Source organism: Anomaloglossus baeobatrachus, chromosome 1 (assembly GCF_048569485.1).
Source record: "Anomaloglossus baeobatrachus isolate aAnoBae1 chromosome 1, aAnoBae1.hap1, whole genome shotgun sequence".
In the NCBI taxonomy this organism is placed as follows: Eukaryota; Metazoa; Chordata; class Amphibia; order Anura; family Aromobatidae; genus Anomaloglossus; species Anomaloglossus baeobatrachus.
This window is the reverse complement of record NC_134353.1, coordinates 718,763,414-718,778,377: the sequence shown is the minus strand read 5'-3', so window position 1 is coordinate 718,778,377 and position 14,964 is coordinate 718,763,414. Positions and strand designations below refer to the sequence as shown.

Genomic DNA, 14,964 nt, shown 5'->3' with positions numbered 1-14,964 from the left:
GTTCCTCTGGCACAATGAGTTTTAAGTCAACTGAAAAGTTATTATTAGCAGCACATAGTCTTGTGCAAATGGGTGATGTGCTGCCGATAACAATATCTTCTATGTGCGCTATATTAACCATCAGTCTCTGCACCTAGAATGCTTGTCAGCCTATCCTCACAAGCCAGTAATGACCGCTGATTGGCTCGCAAATGGGTAATAATGTTCATTTAATGGGACCGAATCCTTCATAGAAATCTATAATCTATCCGTCTGTTTTGCTCTTCCAGATCTAGAACAGATGTATGGCGAATCAGATATACAGTGGAACCTTGCTTAACGAGAACAATCCGTTCTGGGAGTTTGCTTGTTAACCAAGTTACTCGTTCAGCAAAGCAAGATTTCCCTTAGGAAATCATTGCAATGCAGACAATTCGTTCCACCACTTGTTAAATGTCCCATCCTGGTCCCCTATTCTGTCATTCCACACATGCACAAACGCACACAAACACGCACAAACACGTACAAACTCACACAAACACGCACATATTATGTGCTCACCTTACCTTCCGTTCCATCGCCGATCTCCTGGGACTTGCTGTTCTCCGGTACGGGCTGTGTATCTGGTTACCATAACGACGAGGGAGAAACTTCCGCTCCCAGCGCACAGACGTCAATGGCAGAGCCGCTTGCTTCTGATTGGCCAGCGCGCTGCCTTTGAGTAGCGGTGACAGGAAGTTCCTGCTTCGTCGCTATGGATGCCGATGCACAGCCTGGAGTGGAGCGGCGAACTACAGGACCCAGGAGGCCGGCGATGAAACGGAAGGTACACACATTATATGTTACTTGTAGTTCGCCGCAAGGACGTCGCGATGTACCCGGGAACAACAAGAACCATGAGGCCGGCGGTGGAACGGAAGGTAAGGTGAGCATAATACTATATGTGCGTGCGTGTGTGTTTGTGTGTGTTTGTGCGTACATGTGTTTTTGTGTGGACTGCAAGTGCGGGTCAGAGCACGGTGGATGTACGGAACCGGAAGTGTGTGCGGTGAGAATTTTGCTCATACAGCAAAGCTTTCTCGTAAACTGGGTTACAAATTTAAAGAAAGCTTTGCTTGTTAAGCGAAATTCTCATTAAGTGGGTTACTCGTTAAGCGAGGTACCACTGTATGGCAAATATCGTCATATGACCGGTGTCTTACAAGATGTTGGTTCCAGTTGTTTCTGCTGCTTTTTAGGGAATTTATGCAGCTACAAATGTCATTTTCATTTCTATATTATTTCACATCATTTATTTTGTTCCTCTAATTCAAAGGAGCACAGCCTTTTTTTAGTCTGAGGGTCGTATTATTTACTTTTTCTACTTTAAGAGGCCGTGATAAAACTTCAGCTGCTTTGGGTCATACTAATAAGGGATTGGTACTCAAGCAGTGACAAAATAATGAAATTCTCAAATATACTCCCTTTTTAGAATTGCTCATCATTCCCTGGCCACTGCTAATAAAGTCTTAGGCTCCTTTCACATTGCGTTTTACCTTCCGCTCACAGGTCCCGTCGGAGCATCCGTCCGAACCGCCCCTCCCCCACTCTGCAAAGCGTGTTCTGGACGCATGGTCCCGACAGAGCCATTCACTGTTATGGAGCACACTGCGTTAGCGTGTGCTCTGTTTTGTGCCATTTTTTGCATATATACGTTTCTGCTGACAGACACCCGAACGTAGTCCACTACATTCGGTTGTCAGTCTGCAGAAACGTATATATGTAAAAAAAAATGGCACAAAACCGAGCACACACTAACGCAGTGCGCTCAAAAACAGTGAATGGCCCTGTTGGGCGCATGCGTCCGGAACACGCTTTGCAGAGTGGGGGAGGGGCGGTTTGGACGGATGCTCCGACGGGACCTGTGAGCGGAAGGTAAAACGCAATGTGAAAGGAGCCTTATTCTATGTAGTGCCCCGCACATCACTCACATATCAGACATGCAGCACACACACCCCTCGCATATCAAAGACATGTAGCATATATACGCCACTCATATTCGACATTTACAGGGCGGACACGGTCGGCACGCGCATGCCGCTCAGAGGGCGGACACGGTCGGCACGCGCATGCCGCTCACAGGGCGGACACGGTCGGCACGCGCATGCCGCTCACAGGGTGGACACGGTCGGCACGCGCATGCCGCTCACAGGGTGGACACGGTCGGCACGCGCATGCCGCTCACAGGGCGGACACGGTCGGCACGCGCATGCCGCTCACAGGGCGGACACTGTCGGCACGAGCATGCCGCTCACAGGGCGGACTCGGTCGGCACGCGCATGCCGCTCAGAGGGCGGACACAAAACACATAGAACTTAGAACTTGTAAGACTCACAAGGCTGCGGATGTGAAGCGATACCTCATGGAGACCTTCCTATAAGTCATTGGGTATGGTGGCTGCATGGAGTGACCTCCATTCTCACCTGACCTTACCCCATTGGACTTCTTTCTGTGAGGTCCCATCAAACAGCAGGTGTATGCGACCCCTCCACCAACATTGCAGGACCTACGACGACGTATCACAGATGCTTGTGCAAACGTGTCACCTACCATATTGCACAACATGCAGCAAGATACAGTATGCTGTCCAGATGTGCATTGCAGCTGATGGTGGCCACTTTGAGCATCAAAGTTAAATGAGCGCCATATGCGTGACCAGCATTCAATCTTTTGGGGGGTCATGGTTTTCATATCATAGCATTTCTGTACAGTATGCAAGGTGTCAATTCGTATTGAATTGATGATGCCCTACAACTTTGTAATTCACTTTTTTATCTACCTCGTTCCGTTTTTGAGATAAAAATGCTAACTCCGTTGTTATCCACCAGGTGGCGCTATAGGTGGTTTCATAGCGTAGCGCATGGCTACTTTACTATACCTAGACACCACTTCTATGCCTATAACTGCCGCCATTCTCAAGTTAATGGCGGTGGACACACTGTATAACACAAGCAATCAGAATATTGCAGCTTACAGTCCCCTAAGGGGACTGTAAAGAATAGTAAAAAAACAAAATGGGAAAAAAACAAAGGATCAAATCACCCCTTTTGACCCATTAAGAAAAAAAATTCAAAACTACACGGGTGGTATCAACAACATTCAGAAAAATCTGATTGATCAAAATCTAAAAATTAACTCAATTGCACTCAAGTGAACACTGTATAAAATAAAAATTCATGAACACCAAAATTATTTTTTTTTTTATTCGCTGCAATACCACAAAAAATACTGTAGCAAGCGAATAAACCATCATATCTATCCCAAAATGCGATCAATAAAAACTTTGTCTTACCCCGCAAGAAATGAGCCATCACAAAGCTAAATTGACCAAAAATTAAAATCGTTATGCTTTTTCGAAAATGGGGACACAATGTCCAAATTATTATTTCTTTTTCGCTCCTAATTGGGAGACCCAGACAGTGGGTGTATAGCTACTGCCTCTGGAGGCCGCACAAAGAACTACACTTAAAAGTGTAAGGCCCCTCCCCTTCTGGCTATACACCCTCCCGTAGGAGTACGGATTCCTCAGTTTTAGCTTTGTGCGCAGGAGGTCAGACACGCACGCATAGCTCCATTGTTTTTAGTCAGCAGCAGCTGCTGACTATGTCGGATGGAAGAAAAGAGGGCCCATACAGGGCTCCCAGCATGCTCCCTTCTCACCCCACTGTATGTCGGAGGTGTTTGTAAGGTTGAGGTACCCATTGCGGGTACGGCGGCTGGAGCCCACATGCTGATTCCTTCCCCATCCCTTTTTACAGGGCTCTGGGTGAAGTGGGATTACTGGTCTCCAGGCACTGAGACCGTGCTCCATCTACAGCCCCTGGAGAAGATGCTGGATGGAGCGGAGTACATCAGGGACATGGCCCTGCTTCCTCAAGGTACTCTGTGTCCCCGTGCATTTGGCGCTCACACCGCAGCATGCTGGGTGTTGTAGTGCGCCGGGGACATCAGCGCTGCGGCGCTTGTGCCATAGCCTCATTCAGCTTCGCTGAAGCAGGCACACTTTTGGGAAAAGGTCGCGCCGGCCGCTGGGACTGCGGCGCGGCTGGCACTTGTGGTGCGCCGGGGACTTCAGCGCGGGCCGCGCTTTTACGGCGGCCGCGCTGATAACTCGAGTCCCCGGCTTTTGCGGCCTATTTCCGTTCGTTCCCGCCCCCGGACCTGCCAGTCAGGAGAGGGGCGGGACGCTGGTCAGTGCATCAGCGCTGAGGGCTGGAGTCGTTTTTACATACTCCAGCCCTCACAATAGGCACAGAGGGGACACTGTTTCCCGCACTTTTGTTTGGGAACTCCCACGGACCGCCCCTCTCCACAGACGCCGGCAGCCATTCCTGCTGACACGCTGAGCTGCAGAGGGGAGCCGGGGAGACCCAGACAAGGAATTCTGCGCCTCTTACCCGCTATTCAGCGGGCGGTAAGCAGCCCTTTGGGCTCACCCCCTCTTGTGCCAGTAGTAATCTTAGTATTTTGTTCCTGCAAATACTTTGTACTGCATAGCGCTTGTCGCCCTTTGGCTATAGACTCTCTCACATTGCAGAGAGCCAACAGCATGTCGTCCGCAAAACGCAAGGGTGCCAAGGCACAGACATTATATGCTTCCTGTACCGCATGTGGGACTTTTCTACCGGCAGGCTCCACTGACCCCCATTGTGTGCAGTGCTCGGCCCCTGCGGCGCTTGCACAGTCGGGACCTCTGCTGGACGTGACCCAGGGTGTACCACCTGTGAATGCTGTCCAGGTGACAGGAACTGAGTTTACAGCTTTTGCTGACAGAATGTCTCTCACTATGTCACAAATTCTTGACGCATTGCGAGCTAGGCCTGTACTTCAGGCCACGGACACTGTGCAATCATTGCCCCCTGGTCCCCCTCAGCTGAATTACCTCCAAGCTCCGGGACGGGCACATACACCTCAGGGTGAAGACTCTGACTCGGACGATGGCCCCAGGCAACCTAAGCGGGCTCGCTATGAGGGGCCTTCACATTCATCTCAATGGTCAGGATCCCAGCGAGATGAATCTATGGGTGATGAAGCGGACGTCACTGATCAGGATTCTGATCCTGGGACCGCTCTCAATCTAGATAAACCAGATGGTGACGCCATAGTTAATGATCTTATAGCGTCCATCAATAAAATGTTAAATATTTCCCCACCAGCTCCTCCTGTAGAGGAGTCAGCTTCGCAGCACGAGAAAATCCATTTCAGATATCCTAAGCGTACATTAAGCACTTTTCTGGACCACGCTGACTTTAGAGACGCAATCCAGAAACCCCACGCTTATCCGGACAGGCGTTTTTCTAAACGGCTTAAAGATACACGCTATCCTTTTCCCCCTGAGGTGGTCAAGGGTTGGACCCAGTGTCCAAAAGTGGATCCTCCAATTTTCAGGCTTGCAGCTAGATCCTTGGTTGCAGTTGAAGATGGAGCGGCACTTAAAGATGCCACTGACAGGCAGATGGAGCTCTGGCTGAAATCCATCTATGAAGCGATTGGAGCGTCGTTAGCGCCATCTTTTGCTGCCGTATGGGCACTCCAAGCTATCTCAGCCGGGCTTGTGCAAGTCGACTCAGTCACACGTGCATTTGCCCCGCAGGTAGCACCATTGACCTCGCAAATGTCGGCATTCGCGTCGTACGCGATTAATGCTGTTCTTGACGCTACAAGCCGCACGGCAGTGGCGTCAGCCAACTCCGTTGTTTTGCGTAGGGCCCTGTGGTTGAGACATTGGAAAGCAGATTCTCATTCCAAGAAGTGCTTAACCAATTTGCCTTTTTCTCGTGACCGATTGTTTGGAGAGCGTTTGGATGAAATCATCAAACACTCCAAGGGTAAGGACTCATCCTTACCGCAACACAGACAAAACAAACCCCAACAGAGGAAGGGTCAGTCTGGTTATCGGTCCTTTCGAGGACCGGGCAGGTCTCAATTCGCCTCGTCAAAAAAGACTCAAAAAGACCAGAGACGCTCAGATTCTTGGAGGTCTCAGTCACGCCCAAAAAGGACAGCCGGAGGAACCGTTGCCAAGACGGCGTCCTCCTGACTTGCAGTCTCCGATTCCCACACCCTCGGTCGGTGGGAGGCTTTCCCACTTTGGCGACATTTGGCTGTCACGCGTCAAAGACCGTTGGGTGAGGGATATTCTGTCTCACGGGTACAGGATAGAGTTCAGTTCTCGTCCGCCAACTCGTTTCTTCACAACTTCTCCACCACCAGACCGAGCCGATGCTCTGTTGCAGGCGGTGGCCGCTCTAAAGGCGGAAGGAGTGGTGATCTCCGTCCCTCTTCAGGAACAAGGTCACGGTTTTTACTCCAATCTGTTTGTAGTCCCAAAAAAGGACGGATCGTATCGACCCGTCCTGGATCTAAAGTTGCTCAACAGACACGTAAAAGTCAGGAGGTTCCGGATGGAATCCCTACGCTCCGTCATAGCCTCAATGTCTCAAGGAGATTTTCTAGCATCAATAGATATCAAAGATGCGTATCTCCACGTGCCGATTGCGCCAGAGCATCAGCGTTTCCTACGCTTCGTCATACACGACGAACACCTGCAGTTCGTAGCGTTACCTTTCGGTCTGGCAACAGCCCCCCGGGTCTTCACCAAGGTCATGGCAGCAGTAGTAGCTGTTCTGCACTCGCAGGGCCACTCGGTCATCCCGTATCTAGACGACCTGCTTATAAAGGCACCCTCTCAAGAGGCATGCCAACACAGTCTGAAGGTGGCACTAGACACTCTCCAGAGTTTCGGGTGGATTATCAACTTTCCAAAGTCGCATCTCATCCCGACCCAATCTCTGACTTATCTTGGCATGGAGTTTCATACTCTCTCAGCGATAGTGAAGCTTCCACTGGACAAGCAGTGTTCGCTAAGGACAGGAGTGCAATCTCTCCTTCAGAGCCAGTCGCACTCACTGAGGCGCCTCATGCATTTCCTAGGAAAGATGGTAGCAGCAATGGAGGCGGTCCCGTTCGCGCAGTTTCATCTGCGTCCTCTACAATGGGACATTCTCCGCCAATGGGACGGGAAGTCGACGTCCCTCGACAGGACTGTCTCCCTCTCTCAGACTGCCAAGGACTCTCTGCGTTGGTGGCTTCTCCCCACCTCATTGTCACAGGGAAAGTCGTTCCTTCCTCCGTCCTGGGCAGTGGTCACGACGGATGCGAGCCTATCAGGGTGGGGAGCGGTGTTTCTCCACCACAGGGCTCAGGGGACGTGGACTCAGGAAGAGTCCACCCTGCAGATCAATGTTCTGGAAATCAGAGCAATCTACCTTGCTCTGCGAGCCTTCCAACAATGGCTGGAAGGCAAGCAGATTCGGATTCAGTCGGACAATTCCACGGCGGTGGCGTACATCAACCACCAAGGGGGAACACGCAGTCGCCAAGCCTTTCAGGAAGTCCGGCGGATTTTGACGTGGGTGGAAAGCAAAGCGTCCACCATATCCGCAGTTCACATCCCAGGCGTGGAAAACTGGGAAGCAGACTTTCTCAGTCGCCAGGGCATGGACGCAGGAGAATGGTCCCTTCACCCGGACGTGTTTCAGCAGATCTGTTGCCGCTGGGGGACGCCGGACGTCGATCTGATGGCGTCACGGCACAACAACATGGTCCCAGTTTTCATGGCACGGTCTCACGATCACCGAGCGCTGGCGGCAGACGCCTTGGTTCAGGATTGGTCGCAATTCCGACTCCCCTATGTGTTCCCACCTCTAGCATTGTTACCCAGAGTTCTCCGGAAAATCAGGTCCGACTGCCATCGAGCCATTCTCGTCGCTCCAGACTGGCCAAGAAGGTCGTGGTACCCGGATCTGTGGCATCTCACGGTAGGCCAACCGTGGGCACTACCAGACCGTCCAGATTTGCTGTCTCAAGGGCCGTTTTTCCATCTGAATTCTGCGGCCCTGAACCTGACTGTGTGGCCATTGAGTCCTGGATCCTAGCGGCCTCCGGTTTATCTCATGAAGTTGTTGCCACAATGAGACAGGCTAGAAAACCATCCTCAGCTAAGATCTATCACAGGACGTGGAAGATATTCTTAGCTTGGTGCTTGGCTCAAGGGTTTTCTCCCTGGCCATTTGCATTGCCAATTTTTCTTTCCTTCCTGCAGTCTGGGTTGGAAAAAGGTTTGTCGCTTAGCTCTCTTAAGGGTCAAGTCTCCGCGCTATCCGTATTCTTTCAGAAGCGCTTGGCACGACTTTCTAAAGTACGCACGTTTCTCCAAGGAGTTTGTCATATCGTTCCTCCTTACAGACGGCCATTGGAACCCTGGGATCTGAACAAGGTTCTCATTGCTCTCCAGAAGCCGCCTTTCGAGCCTTTGAAAGAGGTTTCCCTTTCTCGGCTTTCACAAAAAGTAGTTTTTCTTGTGGCGGTCACGTCTCTTCGAAGAGTGTCCGAGCTAGCGGCGTTATCTTGCAAATCTCCCTTCCTGGTGTTTCACCAAGACAAGGTAGTACTGCGTCCAATTCCAGAGTTTTCTCCCAAGGTGGTTTCTTCCTTTCATCTCAATCAGGATATCACTTTGCCATCTTTGTGTCCGCATCCAGTTCACCAATTTGAAAAAGGTTTACATCTGTTGGACCTGGTGAGAGCACTCAGGATTTACATTTCTCGCACGGCGTCTCTACGCCGTTCTGATGCGCTCTTTGTCCTAGTCGCTGGTCAGCATAAGGGATCGCAAGCTTCCAAATCCACCCTGGCGCGGTGGATCAAGGAACCAATTCTTCACACATACCGTTCTGCTGGGCTTCCGATTCCATCTGGACTGAAGGCCCATTCTACCAGAGCCGTTGGTGCGTCCTGGGCATTGCGGCATCAGGCTACGGCTCAGCAGGTGTGCCAGGCGGCTACCTGGTCGAGTCTGCACACGTTTACCAAACACTATCAAGTGCATACCTACGCTTCGGCAGATGCCAGCCTAGGTAGACAGGTCCTTCAGGCGGCGGTGGCCCACCTGTAGGAAAGGGCTGTCTGACAGCCCGTTCATGTGGTATCTTTTTACCCACCCAGGGACTGCTTTTGGACGTCCCACTGTCTGGGTCTCCCAATTAGGAGCGAAAAAGAAGAAGGGAATTTTGTTTACTTACCGTAAATTCCTTTTCTTCTAGCTCCAATTGGGAGACCCAGCACCCGCCCTATTTGTTCTTAGGGTTTCGTTTTTCGGGTGCACATGTTGTTCATGTTGTTTCTTAAGTTCTCCGATCTTGTTATCGGATTGAATTTGTTTTTGAAACTGTTATTGGCTTTCCTCCTCCTTGCTTTGGTACTAAAACTGAGGAATCCGTACTCCTACGGGAGGGTGTATAGCCAGAAGGGGAGGGGCCTTACACTTTTAAGTGTAGTTCTTTGTGCGGCCTCCAGAGGCAGTAGCTATACACCCACTGTCTGGGTCTCCCAATTGGAGCTAGAAGAAAAGGAATTTACGGTAAGTAAACAAAATTCCCTTCTTTTTGCAAGCTTTTACCGGTTATGCTCCAAAAATAATAATAATAATAATTAAAAAAAAAAGCCGCCGTGCTTATGAGAAGAATCTTATTGCGAGGTGATTTTTACCACAATGTACACCATAAAAACAATTCCCAAAAAAACATGTTAAAATTGTCGTTTTTTTGTTTTTTTTTTCACAATTTCTCCCCATTTGGAATTTTTTCCCCATTTTTCAGTACACTATATGGTAAAATGAATGGTCATTCAAAGCACAACTCGACTCACAAAAAAACAAGAAGTTATATGTTTATGTGGACAGAAAAATAAGAAAGTAATTGCTCTGGGATGAATGGGAGGAAAAACAAAAGCGCAAAAGTGGAAGTTAGCTGTCGTGAAGTGTCTGCCTGCAGTCATCGCGGCTGTCATTGTCTGCATAGCCAGCGGTCATGCTCTATGGCCGCTGGCTGTGGTAGGTAGCAGAGCTGAAGCAGCGTGGGACCTCGTGTGGATTACGCCGGACCTGCAGGGTGTTGGGGGTTAATAAAGGGGTGAAGGAGGGTGCGTTTTATACTTCATTCAAAATAAAGTATTTTTTCGGTGTCTGTGTTCATTTACATTCACTTACAGGTTAGTGTGATGCAGGTGTCTCATAGACGCCTGTGCCATCACTAACCTAGGGCTTAGTAAAAAAAAAAGTCGCATGCGGTTTCTTCCAGAATCACACTTGTGAGGGACTCGCTCGAGCCTGCTATGGCATCACCTGGGAAAGCCTCGCACGTGTGACTCTGGGCACTGGATACACAGCACAGATACAGCCTGACAGCTGGGGCCTGAAGCTGCGAGCTTCATCTGTGCTGGTATCAGAGTAACTGGGACCCTGCGCCGATTGTTTTTATTTTTTTACACCATACTGACCCGCAGACTCATGCACTGCTTTCCCCGCCCACCGGCCGTCCTGGCACCTGTGATTTGGTTGCAGTCAGCTGACAAGCTGCCACTCAAGGTAGGGGCACGTCTAACTGCAACCAATTACATGCTACCCCCTATTCTGTCCACCAATGTTTTTATCTCCGGATTCTGGTCCCCTTGACTTATATGGGCACCGGATTCCGGAGCGGATCAGACTTTTTTTTAATCCACCGGTTCCGGTTTTTGGCCGGTTTGAACAGCCCTACTGATAAAAACAAATGTTGATGAGAAATGAGGTGAAAATAGTGTGTTTTTTCTAGATGAAACTCAGACTATTTTTTTTTTTTTTCTTGTGTGAATTAAGCCTTAGTGTCAGGCTGTATAGGTGACACATCCTAGGTGAATTACAATACTGAGGAATGGCGCGTGCAGAGGAATGGCACAATGCTTATATTTAGATGTCAGATTGATCCTTTGTGTAATTTTCCTGCTATTTGCTAATTCTGTGACGTTTTCCTATAGGTGGATGTGACGGTGCAGAGTGATGAAGGTGGAGACTCGGACTGATGGTTCTCCATATTCCACGATTCAGATACATCTTACAGGAGTTGCATTATGTAATACTGTGCACAATAATGACCAGCAATTTAATTGGGGCACGCGGTATATAAACCATGCTCCTATTTCAGGATGCTGCTGTGATTTTTTTTTTTTTCTTTTTATTTCTTCACCATGAAAGGTTTATGCTTGTGGGTAGGCAGAAGGAATGTCTTATACCACAATCCATACCAGTCTGGTCAGTTAGGTAAGAGTTGGCCTTTAAGAATATCAGAAGCATAACAGCCAGTAAGAACTGAGCAGGGCATGATTGATTCGTAGTCTCAGCCAAGTCATAGCCTTACAGAGGTTAACGGATTTTTCTATGACGTGCCAAGAAGATGAGTGGTCTCATAATAAAATAATGTATAATATTTTCTATTCTAGACTATGTGGACAGCCCCTTTTTAAATTAAGTAGTCCCTCTTGTAAAATAAAAATAACATCCGCTCCTCTCCTGTATTGATGCCGCTTCGGTGTCGTCCAAGTCGGGATGTCATCCACTATGGGGCTGTTACACTTCCACTGCAGCTTGTCCAAGGTTCATCCTTCTACGATACGTCCCTCGTCCATGGAAGTAAAAGTGTGGCAGCTCACTAGTGACCATTGATTGGCAGCTGGGCTCATGAGGAATAAAAAAGCCACACAATCACTGGCAGACCCGACATCATTGGAATGGCTCTGGTGTGGGAGGTAAGTATATGTTCATTTTGTTTATTAACACTAGAAGTCCCAGAGAGGGGTCATTTGACATTTCTACCATTGGAACCTTATGGAGCTCGAAATTCCTGGGACTTCTAGTGTTAAGGGGGACTACTTAATTTAAAAAATGGTGGTGGTCAGGATAAAAGACTTAATTTAAAGAGCCATTTCTATTCTGGATCTAAACTTCAGAAAAATCAACCATTATTCTAAGATCCCATACCATCTGATTGTACATCCATGTGCCTAGTTCAGCTGCTATCTGTAATTTATGTACTAAAGGACAACCTTACTGTACTTTTACACACGGGGCACCACTCATATAATAATGGAACCTGCATCAGATTGAATCTATCCTTTTTTTAGGTTTTCCTTTTTAATAAATTCATCATTTTACCACTTTGGATTTGTGTTTTCTTCACCGCTCTGCACTACCTTGGCTCAGAAGCTTGAATGCACCTAATTCTCAGACCCCTCTTCTTTTTTCATATGTAATGTTTTGCTTGAGGACTTGGAAATGATTCATAATTTCACATCATGAATTCCCCTTCATGAAAGTTGGAGGGGTCTCTCACCTTGTACTTGGGCTCATGTCAAAGAAAATACTGGCAGAGATGGAAAGTAGTGGATTAACTGCACTGATGATAATATCCAATAAGGGAAGTCATGATACAAAGGTCAATTCAATGCGGTTTATTTGGCAACGTGTTTCAAGGTTGTCTGACTTCTTTTTCAGGACAAACCGCAGGTACAAGAAACAGCCAAAAATCCCACTTAAATAGACAATCAGCTTGAATTAGGGCACTGAAAAATGGAGGGTAAGGAATGACTTATCAGCCATCATTTTGTCTAGGCAAGAAATCACTAGTAATGAATCGTATAATTAATAAAAATAGACAATTTATAAACTGATAATAAGTGAATAGAAACCTATAATACAATAGAAAATATATAAGGTACATAAAATTATGTGAAAGGGAAAAAAATGAAAATGAACCGACCGTGATTATGATCAAAAAATAGAGGTGACTGCCTCAGAATGAAGGTTAGCGTATTTTTGCACCCTATACCACTTCACCCACCACGGATAAGACCGTATTGCTCTTTGTTTATCCACCAGTTTTTCACTTGCGTCGTAAAATAAAGTGTTACGCACTGATTCATTAGGGTATGTACACACATCAGGTTTTTGCTGTGCGGCACAATCCGGCGCTTTGCGGGAAATCCGCATCCGGGTATTTTTTCTGCCGGGTGCGTTTTTTCCTCATAGACTTTTATTAGCGCCGTATTGTGCCGCATCTACTCGCGTTTGATCCGGTTTTTGCCGGATGTGGCAAAAATCATCACTCCGGCGGCCGCATAGGACACAGAGAGGAAAGTTTTTTGCCAGTGGCAAAAAACTGCATAGCGCCGGATGCGGCGCTGTGCGGCATGGTGCACAATGAAAGTCTATGCGCCCCGGATTCGGTGGCATGCGTCAAACGCCGGAAGCATGTACCGGATCCGGTTTTTACTTCTGAGCATGCCCAGAAGTGATATAAATTCATTGCGTGTCAGAAAATCAATCATTCACTGACTCATTCACTCACTCTCACCAATCACCTGTGCGGCGCTGCACAGCTGTCACAACGCTCTGGCGGCTTCTCCTGATTTGAAAATGCCGGCCGTCCATTATTCAATCTCGTATTCACTGCTTCCTCCGCACACCGGTGCCTATGATTGGTTGCAGGCAGACACGCCCGCATGCTGAGTGACAGCTGTCTTACTGCAACCAATCACAGCCACCGGTGGGCGGGTCTATATCTTGCAGTAAAATAAATAATTTAGAAAAAAAAAAAAAAAAAAAAAAACGGCGTGCGGTCCCCCCCAATTTTGATACCAGCCAACATAAAGCCACATGGCTGAAGGCTGGTATTCTCAGGATGGGGAGCTCCATGTTATGGAGAGCCCCCCAGCCTAAAAATATCAGCCAGCAACGGCCCTGAATTGCCGCATCCATTAGATGCGACAGTCCCGGGACTCTACCCAGCTCATCCCAAATTGCCCTGGTGCGGTGGCAATATGGGTAGTAAGGGGTTAATCATGGCAGGCGTCTATCAGACACCCCCAATGATTAACCTGTAAGTGAAAGTAAATAAACACATACACCTAAAAAAATACTTTATTTGGAATAAAATACCAAAAAACATCCCCTTTCACCATTTTATTAAAAAACCCAAATACCCCTCCAGGTCCGACGTAATCCACAGAGGTCCCACGACGATTTCAGCTCTGCTACATGAAGCTGACGGGAGCGGCATTAGAACACCGCCGCTCTCTATCAGCTCCACGCAGAAACTGAAGTGAATTGCGCTGTCAGCGGAGACGTCACTGAGGTAATTTAAGCCAAAATAGGAAATAGAACTCCATATCAAACCACCATAAATTATGGCAACCTCACCATATCAAAACTTAAGAGCCAAAAATTTGAGTTTGCACAACCATCATATAAATCACAGAAATTCTGCATATATTAGATATCTTTATTACATCATAAATACAAAAATAAAGTGCTGGTACCCACAGACATTAAAAATCCCTACCCCATAAAAACATCCATAAAACAAAAACTGGTGCAGTGTGGAATAATACTTGTAATTATTCAGTGAAAGAGTTAATTATTGCACATTTGAACTCTGGGTATAACCATAATCAAACATATAGCGTATCTGCTGGTCCAAATCACTCCATAAATAGTATAAAGTGCATAGTGCAAGGGAGATATAGGATGGCTGACTCGGTATAGTTAGAAACACAAGGGGAACAGTATCATCACCTGTCCTGAACACACATAATATGCATATATACCTCTTCAATGAAGTTTATGAAGAGAACACCGAGATCAGTATTGACAATCAGCCACCTATGATCCAGCAGGATCAGGACGAAGCGGAAGCGAAACGCGTCGAGGTGCTGGGCAGTGTGGTCTGATCTCTGGGCTTTGTTTCTACTTTCACCTGCTGGATCATAGGTGGCTGATTGTCAATACTGATCTCGGTGTTCTCTTCATAAACTTCATTGAAGAGGTATATATGCATATTATGTGTGTTCAGGACAGGTGATGATACTGTTCCCCTTGTGTTTCTAACTATACCGAGTCAGCCATCCTATATCTCCCTTGCACTATGCACTTTATACTATTTATGGAGTGATTTGGACCAGCAGATACGCTATATGTTTGATTATGGTTATACCCAGAGTTCAAATGTGCAATAATTAACTCTTTCACTGAATAATTACAAGTATTATTCCACACTGCACCAGTTTTTGTTTTAT

At 47.6% G+C, this 14,964-nt stretch overlaps 1 protein-coding gene across 1 annotated transcript in view; it reads left to right on the top strand.

Annotated features, from left to right (window-relative positions):
* The window catches only part of PUS1 (pseudouridine synthase 1), a 56,179-nt gene extending 44,137 nt beyond the window's left edge, over window positions 1–12,042 (top strand). The window contains exon 6 of the mRNA XM_075322120.1: window positions 10,873–12,042. Coding sequence (XP_075178235.1) covers window positions 10,873–10,917 — 45 coding nt within the window. The 3' untranslated portion in view covers window positions 10,918–12,042. The remainder of the gene's footprint in view (window positions 1–10,872) is intronic.
* The last annotated feature ends 2,922 nt before the right edge of the window (window positions 12,043–14,964 follow it).